The sequence below is a fragment of the Salmo salar genome, chromosome 27 (assembly GCF_965601325.2).
Source record: "Salmo salar chromosome 27, fSalSal1, whole genome shotgun sequence".
NCBI classification, from domain to species: Eukaryota; Metazoa; Chordata; class Actinopteri; order Salmoniformes; family Salmonidae; genus Salmo; species Salmo salar.
This window is the reverse complement of record NC_138317.1, coordinates 40122501-40135807: the sequence shown is the minus strand read 5'-3', so window position 1 is coordinate 40135807 and position 13307 is coordinate 40122501. Positions and strand designations below refer to the sequence as shown.

General features: G+C 47.8%; 1 protein-coding gene across 1 annotated transcript in view; it reads right to left on the bottom strand.

Annotated features, from left to right (window-relative positions):
- vars2 (valyl-tRNA synthetase 2, mitochondrial) overlaps positions 1 to 13307 on the bottom strand; it is a 46213-nt gene that overhangs the window by 4638 nt on the left and 28268 nt on the right. Inside the window, exons 20-26 of the mRNA XM_082970243.1 lie at positions 13224 to 13307; positions 9580 to 9684; positions 5492 to 5560; positions 5180 to 5258; positions 2354 to 2484; positions 951 to 1103; positions 511 to 783 (exon numbers count right to left, since the gene is read on the bottom strand). The exon at positions 13224 to 13307 is cut by the window's right edge and continues 42 nt beyond it. Coding sequence (XP_082826369.1) covers positions 511 to 783; positions 951 to 1103; positions 2354 to 2484; positions 5180 to 5258; positions 5492 to 5560; positions 9580 to 9684; positions 13224 to 13307 — 894 coding nt within the window. The remainder of the gene's footprint in view (positions 1 to 510; positions 784 to 950; positions 1104 to 2353; positions 2485 to 5179; positions 5259 to 5491; positions 5561 to 9579; positions 9685 to 13223) is intronic.

Here is a 13307-nt window from a genome sequence, read left to right as displayed (position 1 = left end):
AATGTCAGTGTTCTGCCATGGCCAACGAAGAGCCCGGATCTCAATCCCATTGAGCACGTCTGGGACCTGTTGGATCGGAGGGTGAGAGCTTGGGCCATTCCCCCCCAGAAATGTCCGGGAACTTGCAGGTGCCTTGGTGGAAGAGTAAGGTAACATCTCACAGCAAGAACTGTCAAATCTGGTGCAGTCCATGAGGAGGAGATGCACTGCAGTACTTAATGCAGCTGGTGGCCACACCAGATACTGACTGTTACTTTGATTTAGACCCCCCCCCCTTTGTTCAGGGACACATTATTCCATTTCTGTTCGTCACATGTCTGTGGAATTTGTTCAGTTTATGTCTCAGTTGTTGAATCTTGTTGTGTTCATACAAATATTTGCACATGTTTAGTTCGCTGAAAATACACGCAGTTGACAGTGAGAGGACGTTTCTTTTTTTGCTGATTTTACTACACATTTCAGTTGTGCAACTGACTTAGGACCCCCCTTTCCCCCCTACTACTCTCTTACCAGTTGTGAAGACTGTGGGTATGGCTGTAGACACAAGCTAGCCACGGACCTACCACCACCCTCTCCCCTGAGAAGGTAGAGCCTCTGCCACAGCTCCTCAGTGAGGAAGGGCATGAAGGGAGAGAGGAGGGCCAGAGACACACACACACAGTGGTAGAGAACAGCCCTGACCACCTGCTTCTCTCTCTGGCTACCTCTCCCAGTGTGCACTGTGTCGATCTGACCCAACGCCCCGGCGCCAGAGTCCTGGCTCAGCACTGGCTTGATGCACTCCTACACCACACAGAGAGAGAGAGAGAGAGAGAGAGAGAGAGAGAGAGAGGAAGTTAAATAGAAAGAGTTGTAGAGATCGGGGGAAGACAACAGAGAGAAGACAGAGCGTTTCTCTCCAGTCGTTGATGTCCGTTACTAAACTACAGTCCATGACAGATTCTCCTCACCAGGTAGATGTCACAGAGGCTGTGCAGCCAGAAGGAGTGCAGGGCAGCAGTAACAGAGTGGAGTTCATATCTCTCAAAGCCCTGCTCACACTGGAGCACAGTGCTATAGAGTCTAGAACAAACCCACTGGTCCATACTGTTCAGAGGAGAGGTCTGGACAGAAAGAGAGGAAGAGACCGAGAGAGAGTCATATTTACAATATATATTTCCAGCTATAACCAGGTTTCCATCCCACCTTTTTATGCCAGTAAAAATGTCACAACAGGCCTAATGGAAACAGAACAAACTTTCCAACAAAACAAAACGAAATACACTAAACAACGTGGGATCTTTTTGCATCTATAAAATGAACAATGGAAGAAATGGCGGTAGAAATTCCTTTTATGTGTAAATATTGATATCATAACCATCACATCAAAGTAAACCTGTAGTCACACGATGATATGGTGTGTGTGTGGTCCTCCCACTACGACTCGGGAAAACATGCAGTTTACTAGGCTACAGATGAAATAACTTACGATGACGTGATGAGTCGATGCTTGCCTGCCTTTCGACAATAAAAGTAATCCTTCTCTTTTGTCCATAATAATGTCATTATGTAGGGAGCCTGTATCTGTGAGCTGTTGGCTAGAGAGCGCGTGCCAAGACCAGAGTGGGTCATTTGTTTTGGGACAGAATGATCAGAAGAGTTATAAACGAGATGGAAAGCCATTTAACTTGTATTTTTTATTCGTTACATGGGAATCTAAGGTATTTGTATGTGCTCTACGTCATCACAGCCTGTTATCTGCAACAAGTCCATTTTATGGAAACACATTTCTGCTGGGAAAATAAGCACACTGATTTTATGCGGATTTTAGAATATACGCATGAAAATCCGTCGGCCAATGGCGAAAGTGCATAAAAATGGCAGAATTAAGATATGACGTAATTGTTTAAAGCACTACCCGCTGACTGTTTAAACTACGGCATGCGACATGGTTCAATGTGCCAATAAAATCAGCACAATCTACAGGTTTTTTTTTTCTTCTCATTTCCGGCGTCTGGAAGCTAAAAACAGGGATCATGTATACTCTGCTAATGACCTTACGAAAAAAATATAACGGAGAGAAATGTACTATACGGAGAGAACTAGCAAAACCAGGAATTTGTGTTAAGTGCACATTGGCCGCCATCTTTATGCCCCTCAACTACTGGATGGAAACCTAGTTTATAACAAACAGGAATTAAGGTATTTAAATGACTGGAAAATCAGTGATCAGTGATTATTATGGGGAGAATCCTAACTTCCCACATTTTCCCTTTAGTCTCCCAGTGACGTTAACGCAGGACGAAGTGAAAATGTGACATGGATATAATATTGTCATGTCTGTTGGTGTTCCACTACAGTATGAATCCATTACCTGTTCCAGTGTTCCCAGTTCAGCCCCTCTGTCCTCCAGTACACCCAGCATGAATCTCACTGTCTGCCACATCTTGTTACAGAAGTGTCTACAGCTCAGCACCTGGGACACGGACAGACTGATGTCCTCACCTGATGGACGGACAGAGAGAGAGACAGACAGACAGACAGACAGACAGACAGACAGACAGAGCATGAGACAGACAGACAGACAGAGCATGAGACAGACAGACAGACAGAGCATGAGACAGACAGACAGACAGACAGACAGACAGACAGACAGAGCATGAGACAGACAGACAGACAGAGCATGAGACAGACAGACAGACAGACAGACAGACAGACAGACAGACAGACAGACAGACAGACAGACAGACAGACAGACAGACAGACAGACAGACAGACAGACAGACAGACAGACAGACAGACAGACAGACAGACAGACAGACAGACAGACAGACAGACAGACAGACAGACAGACAGACAGACAGACAGACAGACAGACAGACAGACAGACAGACAGACAGAGACAGTGATATTGTAGCTATGGAAACAAACAGTTTTTTTGTGTCAGAACTTTGGAAGACTACCTGGGCTATTCTCAAGAGGAAAAACTACAAAGAGACCTGGAGTTTGATAAATAGACCTCTTTCATCAGATAAAACACCTGAAGTGAGGGAGACTCAGGGAGTCACTCACCCTGGGCCTTGTGAGAACAGAGTCACTCACCCTGGGCCTTGTAAGAACAGAGTCACTCACCCTGGGCCTTGTAAGAACAGAGTCACTCACCCTGGGCCTTGTAAGAGCAGAGTCACTCACCCTGGGCCTTGTGAGAGCAGAGTCACTCACCCTGGGCCTTGTGAGAGCAGAGTCACTCACCCTGGGCCTTGTAAGAACAGTCACTCACCCTGGGCCTTGTGAGAACAGTCACTCACCCTGGGCCTTGTAAGAGCAGAGTCACTCACCCTGGGCCTTGTGAGAACAGAGTCACTCACCCTGGGCCTTGTAAGAATCGAGTCACTCACCCTGGGCCTTGTGAGAACAGTCACTCACCCTGGGCCTTGTGAGAACAGTCACTCACCCTGGGCCTTGTGAGAACAGAGTCACTCACCCTGGGCCTTGTGAGAACAGAGTCACTCACCCTGGGCCTTGTGAGAACAGAGTCACTCACCCTGGGCCTTGTGAGAACAGAGTCACTCACCCTGGGCCTTGTGAGAACAGAGTCACTCACCCTGGGCCTTGTGAGAACAGAGTCACTCACCCTGGGCCTTGTGAGAACAGTCACTCACCCTGGGCCTTGTGAGAACAGTCACTCACCCTGGGCCTTGTAAGAACAGAGTCACTCACCCTGGGCCTTGTGAGAACAGAGTCACTCACCCTGGGCCTTGTAAGAACAGAGTCACTCACCCTGGGCCTTGTAAGAACAGAGTCACTCACCCTGGGCCTTGTAAGAACAGAGTCACTCACCCTTGGCCTTGTAAGAACAGAGTCACTCACCCTGGGCCTTGTAAGAACAGAGTCACTCACCCTGGGCCTTGTAAGAACAGAGTCACTCACCCTGGGCCTTGTAAGAGCAGTCACTCATCCTGGGCCTTGTAAGAGCAGTCACTCATCCTGGGCCTTGTAAGAACAGAGTCACTCACCCTGGGCCTTGTGAGAACAGTCACTCACCCTGGGCCTTGTAAGAACAGTCACTCACCCTGGGCCTTGTAAGAGCAGAGTCACTCACCCTGGGCCTTGTAAGAGCAGAGTCACTCACCCTGGGCCTTGTAAGAACAGTGACTCACCCTGGGCCTTGTGAGAACAGAGTCACTCACCCTGGGCCTTGTAAGAGCAGAGTCACTCACCCTGGGCCTTGTAAGAGCAGAGTCACTCACGCTGGGCCTTGTAAGAGCAGAGTCACTCACCCTGGGCCTTGTAAGAGCAGAGTCACTCACCCTGGGCCTTGTGAGAACAGAGTCACTCACCCTGGGCCTTGTGAGAACAGAGTCACTCACCCTGGGCCTTGTAAGAACAGAGTCACTCACCCTGGGCCTTGTAAGAGCAGAGTCACTCACCCTGGGCCTTGTAAGAGCAGAGTCACTCACCCTGGGCCTTGTGAGAACAGAGTCACTCACCCTGGGCCTTGTGAGAACAGAGTCACTCACCCTGGGCCTTGTAAGAACAGAGTCACTCACCCTGGGCCTTGTAAGAACAGAGTCACTCACCCTGGGCCTTGTAAGAAAAGAGTCACTCACCCTGGGCCTTGTAAGAAAAGAGTCACTCACCCTGGGCCTTGTAAGAAAAGAGTCACTCACCCTGGGCCTTGTAAGAGCAGAGTCACTCACCCTGGGCCTTGTAAGAACAGTCACTCACCCTGGGCCTTGTAAGAACAGTCACTCACCCTGGGCCTTGTAAGAGCAGTCACTCACCCTGGGCCTTGTGAGAACAGAGTCACTCACCCTGGGCCTTGTAAGAGCAGAGTCACTCACCCTGGGCCTTGTAAGAGCAGAGTCACTCACCCTGGGCCTTGTAAGAGCAGAGTCACTCACCCTGGGCCTTGTAAGAGCAGAGTCACTCACCCTGGGCCTTGTAAGAACAGTGACTCACCCTGGGCCTTGTGAGAACAGAGTCACTCACCCTGGGCCTTGTAAGAGCAGAGTCACTCACCCTGGGCCTTGTAAGAGCAGAGTCACTCACCCTGGGCCTTGTAAGAGCAGAGTCACTCACCCTGGGCCTTGTAAGAGCAGAGTCACTCACCCTGGGCCTTGTAAGAGCAGAGTCACTCACCCTGGGCCTTGTGAGAACAGAGTCACTCACCCTGGGCCTTGTAAGAGCAGTCACTCACCCTGGGCCTTGTGAGAGCAGAGAGCGAAGCGGAGCGCGTCAGTACCACACTCTGGGATCCCCTTAGGGAAGTCTTTCCTCTGGACGCCACAGGGGACAGAGAGACAGGAGTCAGGGGCTGTATCCCAAAATGGCACCCTAGTCCATATTCAGCACACTACTTTAGGTCTTTGGTCATGTGGAATAGGGTGCCATTTGGGACACAGTCAGGGAGAGAGCACAGATGAAGTAAATGAACATGCCCACTCAGACGGAACTACCACAAATGACTGAGAGGAGGGAGTCGAGGGACGGCGGTGGGCAACTGACTGACCTGCGCTTCCATGGCAACCATGCTCTCACGAGGGTCAAGGTTGCCCTCCTTCACTTTCTCTTGGAGCCTCTGAGGGGGAGGAGAGAGAGAGAGAGAACAAATGTGTGGTTTAAACTGGCAAAAAACACACACACATTTCTTTCCACAGGGCTGTAGGGTGAGACAGGGATGCAGCTTAATCCACACCCTCTTCAACATATATATCAACGAATTGGCGAGGGCACTAGAACAGTCTGCAGCACCCGGCCTCACCCTACTAGAATCTATCAAATGTCTACAGTTTGATGATGATCTGGTGCTTCTGTCACCAACCAAGGAGGGCCTACAGCAGCACCTAGATCTTCTGCACAGAATCTGTCAGACCTGGGCCCTGACAGTAAATCTCAGTGAGACAAAAACAATGCTGTTTCAAAAAAGGTCCAGTTGCCATGACCACAAATACAAATTCCATCTAGACACCGTTGCCCTACAGCACAAATAACTATACATACCTCGGCCTAAACATCAGCACCACAGGTAACTTCCACAAAGCTGTGAACGAGCTGAGAGACAAGGCAAGAAGGGCCTTCTTTGCCATCAAAAGGATCATAACATTTGACATACCAATTAGGATCTGGATAAAAATACCTGAATCAGTTATAGAACCCATTGCCCTTTTTGGTTGTGAGGTCTGGGCTCCGCTCACCAACCAAGAATTCACAAAATGGGACAAACACCAAAATTGAGACTCTGCATGCAGAAATCTGCCAAAATATCCTCTGTGTACAACGTAAAACACCAAATAATGCATGCAGATCAGAATTAGGATGATACCTGCTAATTATGAAAACCAGGAAAAGAGCCGTTAAATTCTACAACCACCTAAAAGGAAGTGATTCCCAAACCTTCCATAACAAAGCCATCACCTACAGAGAGATGAACCTGGAGAAGAGTCCCCTAAGCAAGCTGGTCCTGGGGCTCTGTTCACAAACACAAACAGACCCCACAGAGCCCCAGGACAGCAACACAATTAGACCCAACCAAATCATGAGAAAACAAAAAGATAATTACTTGACACTTTGGAAAGAATTAACAAAAAACAGAGCAAACTAGAATGCTATTTGTCCCTAAACAGAGAGTACACAGTGGCAGAATACCTAACCACTGTGACTGACCCAAACGTAAGGAAAGCTTTGACTATGTACAGACTCAGTGAGCATAGCCTTGCTATTGAGAAAGGCCGCCGTAGGCAGACCTGGCTCTCAAGAGAAGACAGGCTATGTGCACACTGCCCACAAAATGAGGTGGAAACTGAGCTGCACTTCCTAACCTCCTGCCAAATGTATGACCATATTAGAGACACATATTTCCCTCAGATAACACAGACCCACAAAGAATTCAAAAACAAATCCAATTTTGATAAACTCCCGTATCTACTGGGTGAAATACCACAGTGTGTCATCACAGCAGCAAGATATGTGACCTGTTGCCACAAGAAAAGGTCAACCAGTGAAGAACAAACACCATTGTAAATACAACCCATATTTATGTTGATTTATTTTCCCTTTTGTACTTTAATAACTATTTGCACATCGTTACAACACTGTATAAAGACATAATATGACATTTGAAATGTCTATTCTTTTGAAGTGTAAAGTTTACTGTTCATATTTTGTTTACTTCACTTTTGTTTATTATTTACTCGACTTGCTTTGGGAATGTAAACATGTTTCCCATGCCAATAAAGCCCCTTAAATTAAATTTGAGAGAGAAAGAGAGAGAGATAGGAGAGAGAAGACAAATAGTGGGAGAGAGAGAGAGATAGGAGAGAGAAGACATACATAGTGGGAGAGAGAGAGAGATAGGAGAGAGAAGACATACATAGTGGGAGAGAGAGAGAGATAGGAGAGAGAAGACATACATAGTGGGAGAGAGAGAGAGATAGGAGAGAGAAGACATACATAGTGGGAGAGAGAGAGAGATAGGAGAGAGAAGACATACATAGTGGGAGAGAGCGAGAGATAGGAGAGAGAAGACATACATAGTGGGAGAGAGCGAGAGATAGGAGAGAGAAGACATACATAGTGGGAGAGAGAGAGAGATAGGAGAGAGAAGACATACATAGTGGGAGAGAGAGAGAGATAGGAGAGAGAAGACATACATAGTGGGAGAGAGAGAGAGATAGGAGAGAGAAGACATACATAGTGGGAGAGAGAGAGAGATAGGAGAGAGAAGACATACATAGTGGGAGAGAGCGAGAGATAGGAGAGAGAAGACATACATAGTGGGAGAGAGAGAGAGATAGGAGAGAGAAGACATACATAGTGGGAGAGAGCGAGAGATAGGAGAGAGAAGACATACATAGTGGGAGAGAGCGAGAGATAGGAGAGAGAAGACATACATAGTGGGAGAGAGAGAGAGATAGGAGAGAGAAGACATACATAGTGGGAGAGAGAGAGAGATAGGAGAGAGAAGACATACATAGTGGGAGAGAGCGAGAGATAGGAGAGAGAAGACATACATAGTGGGAGAGAGCGAGAGATAGGAGAGAGAAGACATACATAGTGGGAGAGAGAGAGAGATAGGAGAGAGAAGACATACATAGTGGGAGAGAGCGAGAGATAGGAGAGAGAAGACATACATAGTGGGAGAGAGAGAGAGATAGGAGAGAGAAGACATACATAGTGGGAGAGAGAGAGAGATAGGAGAGAGAAGACATACATAGTGGGAGAGAGCGAGAGATAGGAGAGAGAAGACATACATAGTGGGAGAGAGCAGACATACATAGTGGGAGAGAGCGAGAGATAGGAGAGAGAAGACATACATAGTGGGAGAGAGAGAGAGATAGGAGAGAGAAGACATACATAGTGGGAGAGAGCAGACATACATAGTGGGAGAGAGAGAGAGATAGGAGAGAGAAGACATACATAGTGGGAGAGAGCGAGAGATAGGAGAGAGAAGACATACATAGTGGGAGAGAGAGAGAGATAGGAGAGAGAAGACATACATAGTGGGAGAGAGAGAGAGATAGGAGAGAGAAGACATACATAGTGGGAGAGAGCGAGAGATAGGAGAGAGAAGACATAAATAGTAGGAGAGAAAGAGGACAGTGAGCTGTTGTAATATGTCATGACTTTTTAATCATGCTAGGTAAAATATTAGAATGGGAGAGCTCCACTACAGGGCAGATTGCCAAGAGCATATTTCCACTGCAGCAAGACATCCTCTTCTCTGCTCACCCTTCTCTGCTCACCCTTCTCTCTCTCTCTGTTGTTTTTACAGCCCAGAACAAGATTATCAATTCTGTGGGAGTAATGTCCTTCCAGCACCACCATTATTTAGCGTTCTAATAGATGTCGTTACTCCTAACAAGTCCTCTGTCTCCCGGCCAGACAGGCTGGACAGGCCTGACCATGTTACTCCTAACAAGTCCTCTGTCTCCCGGCCAGACAGGCTGGACAGGCCTGACCATGTTACTCCTAACAAGTCCTCTGTCTCCCGGCCAGACAGGCTGGACAGGCCTGACCATGTTACTCCTAACAAGTCCTCTGTCTCCCGGCCAGACAGGCTGGACAGGCCTGACCGTGTTACTCCTAACAAGTCCTCTGTCTCCCGGCCAGACAGGCTGGACAGGCCTGACCATGTTACTCCTAACAAGTCCTCTGTCTCCCGGCCAGACAGGCTGGACAGGCCTGACCATGTTACTCCTAACAAGTCCTCTGTCTCCCGGCCAGACAGGCTGGACAGGCCTGACCGTGTTACTCCTAACAAGTCCTCTGTCTCCCGGCCAGACAGGCTGGACAGGCCTGACCATGTTACTCCTAACAAGTCCTCTGTCTCCCGGCCAGACAGGCTGGACAGGCCTGACCGTGTTACTCCTAACAAGTCCTCTGTCTCCCGGCCAGACAGGCTGGACAGGCCTGACCGTGTTACTCCTAACAAGTCCTCTGTCTCCCGGCCAGACAGGCTGGACAGGCCTGACCGTGTTACTCCTAACAAGTCCTCTGTCTCCCGGCCAGACAGGCTGGACAGGCCTGACCATGTTACTCCTAACAAGTCCTCTGTCTCCCGGCCAGACAGGCTGGACAGGCCTGACTGTGTGTGTGTACCTCCAGAGAGATGCCAGAGATAACATCTAAAGGGTCGATGACATTGCCCAGAGATTTGCTCATCTTCCTGCCATGCTTATCCCTCACCAGAGAGTGGAGGAGCACCTGGGAAAGAGAGAGAGAGAGAACAAAAGAGGGAGGGAGAGAGAAATAGAGAGATGGGGAGGGAGACAGAGAGAGTAAGAATAAAGGCTGTAATTTATACTTTATCAGACACTGTTAATATCAGGCCCCGTGGTCGTTAATATCAGACCCCGTTGTCGTTAATATCAGACCCCGTTGTCGTTAATATCAGACCCCGTTGTCGCTAATATCAGACCCCGTTGTCGCTAATATCAGACCCCGTTGTCGTTAATATCAGACCCCGTTGTCGCTAATATCAGACCCCGTTGTCGTTTATGCAGTTCGACAGGGTGTTATCTACCTGTTTGAAGGGACAGGGTGTTATCTACCTGTTTGAAGGGACAGGGTGTTATCTACCTGTTTGAAGGGACAGGGTGTTATCTACCTGTTTGAAGGGACAGGGTGTTATCTACCTGTTTGAAGGGACAGGGTGTTATCTACCTGTTTGAAGGGACAGGATGTTATCTACCTGTTTGAAGGGACAGGGTGTTATCTACCTGTTTGAAGGGACAGGGTGTTATCTACCTGTTTGAAGGGACAGGGTGTTATCTACCTGTTTGAAGGGACAGGATGTTATCTACCTGTTTGAAGGGACAGGATGTTATCTACCTGTTTGAAGGGACAGGATGTTAGCTACCTGTTTGAAGGGACAGGGTGTTATCTACCTGTTTGAAGGGACAGGGTGTTATCTACCTGTTTGAAGGGACAGGATGTTAGCTACCTGTTTGAAGGGACAGGATGTTAGCTACCTGTTTGAAGGGACAGGGTGTTATCTACCTGTTTGAAGGGACAGGATGTTATCTACCTGTTTGAAGGGACAGGATGTTAGCTACCTGTTTGAAGGGACAGGGTGTTATCTACCTGTTTGAAGGGACAGGGTGTTATCTACCTGTTTGAAGGGACAGGGTGTTATCTACCTGTTTGAAGGGACAGGGTGTTATCTACCTGTTTGAAGGGACAGGGTGTTATCTACCTGTTTGAAGGGACAGGGTGTTATCTACCTGTTTGAAGGGACAGGGTGTTATCTACCTGTTTGAAGGGACAGGATGTTATCTACCTGTTTGAAGGGACAGGATGTTATCTACCTGTTTGAAGGGACAGGATGTTAGCTACCTGTTTGAAGGGACAGGATGTTAGCTACCTGTTTGAAGGGACAGGGTGTTATCTACCTGTTTGAAGGGACAGGGTGTTATCTACCTGTTTGAAGGGACAGGATGTTATCTACCTGTTTGAAGGGACAGGGTGTTATCTACCTGTTTGAAGGGACAGGATGTTAGCTACCTGTTTGAAGGGACAGGATGTTAGCTACCTGTTTGAAGGGACAGGGTGTTAGCTACCTGTTTGAAGGGACAGGGTGTTAGCTACCTGTTTGAAGGGACAGGGTGTTATCTACCTGTTTGAAGGGACAGGGTGTTATCTACCTGTTTGAAGGGACAGGGTGTTAGCTACCTGTTTGAAGGGACAGGATGTTAGCTACCTGTTTGAAGGGACAGGATGTTAGCTACCTGTTTGAAGGGACAGGGTGTTATCTACCTGTTTGAAGGGACAGGATGTTAGCTACCTGTTTGAAGGGACAGGATGTTAGCTACCTGTTTGAAGGGACAGGGTGTTATCTACCTGTTTGAAGGGACAGGGTGTTATCTACCTGTTTGAAGGGACAGGGTGTTATCTACCTGTTTGAAGGGACAGGGTGTTATCTACCTGTTTGAAGGGACAGGATGTTAGCTACCTGTTTGAAGGGACAGGATGTTAGCTACCTGTTTGAAGGGACAGGGTGTTAGCTACCTGTTTGAAGGGACAGGGTGTTATCTACCTGTTTGAAGGGACAGGGTGTTATCTACCTGTTTGAAGGGACAGGGTGTTATCTACCTGTTTGAAGGGACAGGGTGTTAGCTACCTGTTTGAAGGGACAGGATGTTAGCTACCTGTTTGAAGGGACAGGATGTTAGCTACCTGTTTGAAGGGACAGGGTGTTATCTACCTGTTTGAAGGGACAGGATGTTAGCTACCTGTTTGAAGGGACAGGATGTTAGCTACCTGTTTGAAGGGACAGGGTGTTATCTACCTGTTTGAAGGGACAGGATGTTAGCTACCTGTTTGAAGGGACAGGGTGTTATCTACCTGTTTGAAGGGACAGGATGTTAGCTACCTGTTTGAAGGGACAGGATGTTAGCTACCTGTTTGAAGGGACAGGATGTTATCTACCTGTTTGAAGGGACAGGGTGTTATCTACCTGTTTGAAGGGACAGGATGTTAGCTACCTGTTTGAAGGGACAGGGTGTTATCTACCTGTTTGAAGGGACAGGATGTTATCTACCTGTTTGAAGGGACAGGGTGTTATCTACCTGTTTGAAGGGACAGGGTGTTATCTACCTGTTTGAAGGGACAGGATGTTAGCTACCTGTTTGAAGGGACAGGGTGTTATCTACCTGTTTGAAGGGACAGGATGTTAGCTACCTGTTTGAAGGGACAGGGTGTTATCTACCTGTTTGAAGGGACAGGGTGTTATCGACCTGTTGGAAGGGACAGGATGTTAGCTACCTGTTTGAAGGGACAGGGTGTTATCTACCTGTTTGAAGGGACAGGATGTTAGCTACCTGTTTGAAGGGACAGGATGTTAGCTACCTGTTTGAAGGGACAGGATGTTATCTACCTGTTTGAAGGGACAGGGTGTTATCTACCTGTTTGAAGGGACAGGATGTTAGCTACCTGTTTGAAGGGACATGGTGTTATCTACCTGTTTGAAGGGACAGGATGTTATCTACCTGTTTGAAGGGACAGGGTGTTATCTACCTGTTTGAAGGGACAGGGTGTTATCTACCTGTTTGAAGGGACAGGGTGTTATCTACCTGTTTGAAGGGACAGGGTGTTATCTACCTGTTTGAAGGGACAGGGTGTTATCTACCTGTTTGAAGGGACAGGGTGTTATCTACCTGTTTGAAGGGACAGGGTGTTATCTACCTGTTTGAAGGGACAGGGTGTTATCTACCTGTTTGAAGGGACAGGGTGTTATCTACCTGTTTGAAGGGACAGGGTGTTATCTACCTGTTTGAAGGGACAGGGTGTTATCTACCTGTTTGAAGGGACAGGGTGTTATCTACCTGTTTGAAGGGACAGGGTGTTATCTACCTGTTTGAAGGGACAGGGTGTTATCTACCTGTTTGAAGGGACAGGGTGTTATCTACCTGTTTGAAGGGACAGGGTGTTATCTACCTGTTTGAAGGGACAGGGTGTTATCTACCTGTTTGAAGGGACAGGGTGTTATCTACCTGTTTGAAGGGACAGGATGTTAGCTACCTGTTTGAAGGGACAGGATGTTAGCTACCTGTTTGAAGGGACAGGATGTTAGCTACCTGTTTGAAGGGACAGGATGTTAGCTACCTGTTTGAAGGGACAGGATGTTAGCTACCTGTTTGAAGGGACAGGATGTTAGCTACCTGTTTGAAGGGACAGGATGTTATCTACCTGTTTGAAGGGACAGGATGTTATCTACCTGTTTGAAGGGACAGGATGTTAGCTACCTGTTTGAAGGGCAGCTGCCCAGTCAGTTCTGTGCCAAGCATCACCATCCTGGCCACCCAGAAGAAGATGAGGTCACTTCCTGT